The 8,102-nt window shown below is 40.5% G+C and overlaps 1 protein-coding gene across 1 annotated transcript; it reads right to left on the reverse strand.

Moving 5' to 3' along the window:
• Window positions 1-347: 347 nt before the first annotated feature.
• rest (RE1-silencing transcription factor) lies at window positions 348-6,822 on the reverse strand. The gene is made up of 4 exons (XM_079629969.1): window positions 6,618-6,822; window positions 3,714-4,651; window positions 3,514-3,597; window positions 348-2,702 (listed from the first exon to the last, which is right to left on the reverse strand). Exons 2-4 carry the CDS (start codon window positions 4,639-4,641, stop codon window positions 712-714), a joined length of 3,003 nt encoding a protein of 1,000 aa, XP_079486095.1. The 5' UTR covers window positions 4,642-4,651; window positions 6,618-6,822; the 3' UTR covers window positions 348-711.
• Window positions 6,823-8,102: the final 1,280 nt, after the last annotated feature.

Below are 8,102 nucleotides of genomic sequence, written 5' to 3' on the forward strand. Positions count from 1 at the left end.
ACAGAAATGTTTTTGTGTTTAAATGAAATGTTCAGCTTATGTGAAACAGAGCCTCAAAGGTAAGATTATGGTTAGTTGTCAAGTGCTCTCTAAACTGTAAAAGGGAACAAAGAAACAGTTGAATACAATGACATTAGCCAGCTTTAAACACACACTCCGTCTCTTGCTGCCCAGAGATGGAGGCGCTTCAGTGGAGTGGAACAGCACAAAGACGGTGAAAGCCCCATTCTCTTCAGGGCTATTCAGTGCTGGACCACCTGGGTCTGGCTAATCTGAGCTCTCTGCAGGGATGGAGGGACAAAGTTACTTGCTTTCAGGGCAGCCCTCCTTTTTTGTTGTCCGAGTAGTGTGACAAAAAAAAAACGCGGGAAAAAACGATGACCATTTCGTCATGGCGCACATGACTAAGCGAAGATTCAGTTAGTTTGGAATTCAATAGACAATCGGATTCTACCACAAGTTTACAATGGATTGTAATCTCGAATTGAAGGAATACTGTGTTAAGAAAAGTCTTAGTTTGACATTTCATGTTGTATCATGTCATGGCAAGCTAAAAACTAGAAAGCATTGATGTGGGCGTCTGTCATGAGCCGTAAAGCCAACAAGAACAGACAGGAACCTTATTTTTTTTTTACAACCTGAACAAGCTTTGTTCAGTTCGGAAGTCTCTGAGAACCTCATAAACTGCCTGGAACACAAAAAAGATACTCCTCACTTGTCACCCTGAGCTGCCCCCTCCAAGTAGTACACATTTACTAAATGGCGGTTCAAGTGGCGGCGGTAGTCCATCTCTAAAGAAAACGTACGGTCACAGAAGATACACGTGTGACTGAGCAGTTTGGTTGAAGATGGGAGCTCTTCTGTTGGAGTCTCTGGAAGTTTCTCTCCACCCTCGGTGGCAGCAGCCAGTCCGTTAAGACCAGAGTCGTAGCTTCCTTCCGAGGCACTATCGCTGATGTCACTTCCCCCATCATTACTGTGGATGCCCTCGTCATCCTCTGCATCCGTGGATTTGTGACCAGGCTGACCAGGAAGTTCAAGAGATGAGCTGAAAACAGGCTGCTGTTGGCTGAAACCTGGAGAGCTCTCGCTGTCAGTAGGTGACGGCATCTCACTTCCACTGTCTACTTCTGGAATTTCTTTTGGTTCATGTGAGATCTTATTCTCGGTTTCTTTAGGTTGTTCTGAGGGAGGTTCTTGGGGTTGGCACGAGACTGTGAGTTCCTCTGAAACAGCAGCGGTCTCCTTGTGATTTATATCACCTTGATTGGTCACATCAGTAGGTGTCTGCTCGTCTGGTTGGGTAAACACCTTCAGCGTTTCTGTGGTGAGCCCTTTTTCAGCTTCTGGAGGGCTTAGCTTCTCTGGGACTTCATCGGTCTTCGCGGTTTCAATGACACAACTCTCAGGTTTGCTTGTACTTGCCTCAGCATTCTTGGTTTTGCTCTTCATGGCCTGTAGAACCTCAGGTATGGTGCGATTTCTCTCTGGAGCACCAGAACTTGTTGATGGCTTGGCTGTATCTTTCTTCGTGCGCTTGACCCGCTTTGAAGGGCAGGTTATTTCTGAAGAATCAGTCGCTAGTACATCCATGTTCTCTGCTTTTCTTTTGACTGGTTTAGTCCTGACTTCTTTCATTGCCTCTTTACTCTGGGTATCACTGTTGACCTTTGACAATTTTGTCTGCCTCTTGCATGGCTTCTTGGTTGGAGATTTCCTGCAATCCTTTGCACTTTCTTTCTCTTCGGTCTCCTTCACTTTATCATTCAGCAATCTGTTTTCCTTTTGTAGCAGCTCTCTTTCTTCCTTGTCTTTGTGCTGCTGCTTATCTACAAGGTTTTTCTCCACTCTTTCTTTGTCCAAATCCAACCTTTGCTCTTCAACAATGGTTTGACGTTTTGCAATAACTTCATTGGCGGTCTCCTTTAATGGCTTCTCTTTCTTAGGACGACCTTTCGTTACTTTCTCCACAGATTTGATTGATTTCTCTATCTTCTTCGACTCCTTTTTATTAACTTGTTTGTTATTGCAGCCCTCTGTTTGTGTCGAGGCAATGTCCATAACTTTCACCAAAGTCTTTCCTTTAACCTTCTTACTGGTTTTCTCTTTCCCCTCATTTTTTGCCATGGCCTTTTTCTCTGCAGTTTTTTCGTTGGGTTGCTGGCTTGGCTTTCCAGATTTTTCTTTCACAATGATATCTAGATTTTTCTTCGAGGTCTTGCCAGTTAGCTCAGTCTCCACAGCATAGGTGGGTTTACTAGATTTCTTAATGGAGAGGTTGATGGGGCCTAATTCAACATCATCCAATTCTCCCAACTGCTTTTCCTCACTTCGCCTTACTTCAACCTCTTCTGTTTCAAGCTCATTTGGCGAAACATCATCGATGTCAGTCCTTTTGACACGCAGTCTTACCTTTGACACGTCCATCGAGATCTCAGTGCATCCTGGGTGTCTGGACTTGATGTGATACTGTAAGTTGCACTTCTTGGATGCAGCATACTTGCAGACTGGGCAAAGAAACTGGCGAGGGTTAACATGGAGCTCAACATGCTTTTTAAAGTTGCTGCGGTCGGCTGTCTTGTATTGACAGTAAGGGCAGCTTAGGGGCTTGGGTCCATTGTGGACCTGTCTGGCATGGCGGGTCACCTCGTGCTGGTTGGCTGCCAGGTAGCTGCAGTTGTCACATTTGAAAGGCCTCTCACCTATTGTGGACAGACCATAAGGAGAAGGTCAAGACAGAACAATCAGTCTTTTATTTCAACATTTTGAGAGAAACACAGACGCAAGTCTCATGCGGGGATTACAGATAAAAGACGGGCAAACACATCACAATACGGAATCACATTCTAATTCACTCTGCATACCACAAACCGTGTACCATTTTATCCAAAGCCATCTGGCTCCACGGAGAGCAACAAAAGAGAGAAACATCATGGACAAGATCAAAACACAAGCCTTGAGTCATAGCTGATTAACAGCACATTTGCTTTGTCCCAAAACCCAGAGAACCCCCTCACAAAGCTATACACAATTTCCATGACTAAGATTTAATTCAAATGATTTTTTACCACAGTTTTAAATCCAACACAATACTTTTCAGAGAATGCATCCCAGAATGCACTGTGACAGGTTCAATGTAAAAACAAATCCAAGATGAATTGCCAATTGTGTCAAATGATTAAAATGTAGCCTAATTAATAAAAAATACTTATTTTTATAAATAATTAATCAGTGTAATTGAAATGATTGGTTTAGCCAATTTTTTATATTTGTAATTGATAGACGTGCATGCTATGTATTTTTATTCTATTAAAATATACTGTTGGCTGTTATTGGCTAAATCTATTGAAATGTATTGGAACAAGGCAGCTCAGAAGGTTTTGGAACAGAGTTATTAAATCAAAATGTGGACTGGAATTTAACAAACTAGCTTATACATCCTAAAATATAACTATGTACACCCTAGATCAATTTTAGAACAAGAATGTTTCATAAGACAGACAAAAGACTCACCTGAATGGGTTCTCATGTGTCTGGTCAGATGAGTTTTTTGGGAACTGGAGTACTCACAGTATATGCACTGGAACGGACGCTCACCTAAAAGAAGAATAACATAAAATCAAGTGTTTGATTTTTCACACATTTTCTGATAATATATATGTTTAAAAAGGACACTGAAACGTGAACTCAAATCCTTTCGATTTTAGACGCACCAGTGTGGGTCCGGATGTGCTGTATGTAGTTATTTTTGCGGTCAGAAAAATATGAACACTGGTTGCAAGTGAAAAGCTTGCTGGGAAAGTGGTTCCTCAGATGTTTCTTCCAGTGGTACTGACTGATGGTGGTATAAGCACAAATGGTGCACTTGAAAACTCTCTGATCTTCACCCTCCTTAGTGTGATGTTTAAGGTGAGCCATGTAGTGGTCATAACGGTTGGTGTTGTATCCACAGCGCTCACAGCGGATCACACCTTTGGAGTTATTCAAACTTTCACTATTCTCTGGGTTCGGTGTTTGAGATTGTCCCAACTCACTGGCCAGATCGTCGTCAGAGTCAGCCGCACCATTTACCACATTCATTTTCTTGGCGCTGTGAATGCGGATATGGTGAATAAAGTCCTCCTCGTTCTCGGCCTGGTACTGGCAAGGTTTACAAAAGAAGGGCTTCTTCTTCTTTTTGTTGGATTCGAAGATGACGATCGGGATACGCTTACGTTTTTCCGCCGGCGAGGACTCAGTTGGGGCCTTTTCGGACGGGTTCGAGAGATCTTCTGCTCGCTCCATTTCAACTTGCTCCAGCCCTCTTTCTGTAACATCTGCCTCAACCCGAGTGGCCTGCTCAGGGTACGTGTCCTCGGACATCTCCGAATTGTCAAGGCTGTATCTGATAACACCCTCTTCCTCACTGTCAGAGTAGTTGTTGCATCCAACAGTCTTGAGTTCAACCATTTGTTTCTCTTCTGCATTGTAGTCTGAGGAAGACGCCTCCGATGATACAACTACGTTAGCGAGCATCACCAGCTGAGGGGCGACCACATCATTCCGAGGCAGCTCAGGAAGGTCATGGCCAACCTCCGGTAGTGGGATGCCTCCAGGCATGAAGATACCAGCAGTAGCAGGATACACCATCTGAGCAGACATGCTCAACCAGCTGAAATGTAAAATAGAAACACTGATTTTAGAGAACACAATCAGATACAATCAGTAACTTAAATGATAAAAATTTTATTTGTATTATCATCTTAAATAAAAAAATAAAAAAAGATGTGTATGTGAAATGAAAGAAGTTTGAAAAGGATGTGAGAACTGTGATCTTTTGAGAGCAAGTCATCTGGCTATGACAAAACAAACACTGCGATGTCTGAGATGAGTCTTAGTTGAGCCATTCTCTGATTGATTAATCAATGAAAAAGCAGATTGTTTGATTACATGCTCCCAAACACATTTAAAAAGAAGCAAACAAAGCCTAAACCAACACAATCTATATAGAGTCAATAAATTACACTGTTCTTTCTTGTATAACGTCCACTAAAGCAATCAGCGGCTTTAACTCTGGGTTATTTTAGGGAATTACAGCAAACAAGTGTCTATATTACAACAGTTCCAACAATGCCGACCATGTATGGTAATGTTCCTCAAAAGTAATGATTCAATTCTTACTGCATTAACGTTACTCGTTTAATATGCAATCTATGACAATAATGAAATATATTCAGAGCAACAATAACAAAACACATTAAAGTTTATTGATTTGCATTAATTCAGTTAGAACTTTGTGAAGTAAAGTTTACTTTACTGTGCACTAGGAAACAGAACAATCATTTTCACACAAAAAAACTTTATGGAAAAGCAAAATGTATTAAAATCTGTGCAATTTAGATGTTTATTTCAACCCAATCTATATTATGTAACATGTTTCAAAAAGAAAAAAAAAGTATAGTTTAAGATGTTAAACTATTTATAGTAACTAAAAACAAAAATACTATTAAAACGAATTACCCTCGAAGAGAGAGAGAGAGAGGTTTAAAAACACTCAATGCTACATACGAAATATGCTTAAATTTGTTTTGTTTTTGAGTGTGGACAAAACAAAAATCAAAAAAACTCTTCAGTTAAAGTTTAATTAAATCTGTTCTATGGTAAGAAATATGGTCATGGCAAACAGAGTCATGCATGTGTGTGATGGGGGCCTGTGAGCTTTGCATGCTCAGAAATGTGTGTTCGGCCATTTTAAAACAGCACCACCAACTTCAGCCAGCGGAGGAGGAAAAAATATAGACGATGTGTGAACTGAAGCAGCTTTACATGAAAGTTTACTGAGATCAACTAATTTAATCAGCAAAGCACTAAACGTTTAGTGCTAAAATGCGCAAACGAGCTTTACGTGAAAAGATACAGTGATTGTGTTCAATCAAAACAAGGAGTGAAAAACTTTGACCTTGTTGGACAGCTCCAAACACGACCTGAATCAGACGAAGAGCGAGCTCCACTTTACACGAAATGTTACAGGCATAACAATCAAAAAATCACTAGCTACATAAAGTTTAACATGGCTAAAATCAAATGAAGTCGCATTTCACGGAAATATTGGTGATTTTCGAATAAACAAGAGCTCAAAGACACCAAAATGAGAAGATGTTATTTATTGTAAAAGTGAAAGGATTGTCATTTTTAATAGTAGTATATAATGCAATTCTAGTCAATCTGACAGCAAAAGTTGCATTACGAACCTTCACTAAAAAGAAGAAAAATACTTTTCCGGAAACTGCATGCATGCAACAACAGCAACAACAGCACACACAACCCGACAAAAAGTTACACATTGTATTTAACATAATCGATCGCAGATCATGGTGAGGATTTGTGTTTCATTTCTCATTACTTTTACGCTTTTTTTTACACTTTTAATTTGGTCAGCGTTAGTGTGTTAGCCGTGGTCCTGATCTGATCTCTCTCCGTGCTGAAATCAGCCCTGGACAGCGCCTCTCCCTTTCAATGCAACCCTCCATTTTCACTGCACTTACTCAAACTTAGTTGGGCTCGTGCGCGACACAAAACAACACAAAACCACACCCTAATGAGCACGAAACCCCACGGAATCAAGCCCGCGTACTCACCGGAGACGTTCACTCGTTGTTCGGCGATGTTGTTCCAGAAACAAGTTTCGGGAGAAGTTATTTCCAAACTCTCAAATCGGTCGAGGAAGTGCGCGAGACTCACGCATTCCAACACATAGCTCTCGCGTAGCGATCGCTGGGGATGTGTGACGTCAACGCGCTCGCTCACACAGGGGCGCGCTCATGTTCTCGCGCTCTCGAAGTTAGTTTACTAGCGAGTGATTTGTTTTAGTTCTGTGGACAGAGAGTGACAGACTGACAGAACGAAAATATGGCGAAGATATTTTGAATGGGTCTGAACTGTATAGTAGTAGGTCAGCAGTGTACAAGGCAACATTGCTTTTTGAGTTTGTTGACTTCTAAAGCCACATGTAAACAGGCAGCAGTAAAAAAAATTAAAACATTAAGGGATATTTTCACAGGATGATATTAGGCAGCTGAACTCACAGAAATAATACAAGTGCTAGACAAACAACTAGTAAAGATAGGTTGTCCACACTTTTTAACCCTTTCGGTGCTTTGGACAAATTGTACACCATATTAAAAGTCATGAATTTTTTTCCCCAGGTTCAATCACTTGGCATTTCATTATATATTATGTATTGTAGGAGCCATTTATACTTTCACCTTTTCTGTATAGGCAGACTAATATATTAATATTGCTATTACTTATTCTAGCCACTTGGTGGGAGTGTTGCACTGGGTGTGACACGTCACTGGGAGTTAGGTATATTTACCTATGATATCTACAGGTGTCCTTTTGAAGCATTCTTGTTGTACGATGATGATTACTGTATAATTTTAATTCTTTGTTTAATAAAAAAAAAAGATATCTAAAGGTGTGGCAATCAGTTAGGAAAAGATGTGGATGGCGGGGAACACACGGTTCTTATATAGCCTCCACATTTATTTTAGAACAACTTAACCTATGTATTATTATGCTATTAGTTGAATAATATCTTAGAGCTACAAATGTCATTTTAATGAATGAATATTGAATAAAAACATTGAGTGTTGAGTGTCTCCTCTCCATCCTTCCTGGAGTGGCATTCTTAGTTGTGCTATAAGCAAGTGATCTACCAAGGCACTAAATTATGTTCTTTTATGGCTCTTAACCAGCTAAATCCAACTTAAGTAAACATGCTCAACAGGAGTATAGCAACGGTTTGTTTGTCATTCATTCAGAAAGGACACTCTTTTCATGGCCTGTCCTGAAGTTTGCTGTTTTAAGGATTGATGATGCAGATGTGTGCTCAAAGAGAAGGGAACCTGAACCTTAAAACTTTTATAGGTACGATTTTAGAATTTAATGTTACATTTGTAATTTGTTTATTTGAGGTCTTTTTACACAAAGATATAACGAGCATACAAGGTCCCAGTCAAGGCCAGTTACAATGGAACTGGGTATAAAGTCTAAAGTTAGACCTTGATGCCAGGGCCCTCTGGATGTGTGAGGACGTGTGTTTTGGAGTCACAGTGAACTTG

This window comes from Phoxinus phoxinus (genome assembly GCF_949152265.1).
Source record: "Phoxinus phoxinus genome assembly, chromosome: 12".
NCBI classification, from domain to species: Eukaryota; Metazoa; Chordata; class Actinopteri; order Cypriniformes; family Leuciscidae; genus Phoxinus; species Phoxinus phoxinus.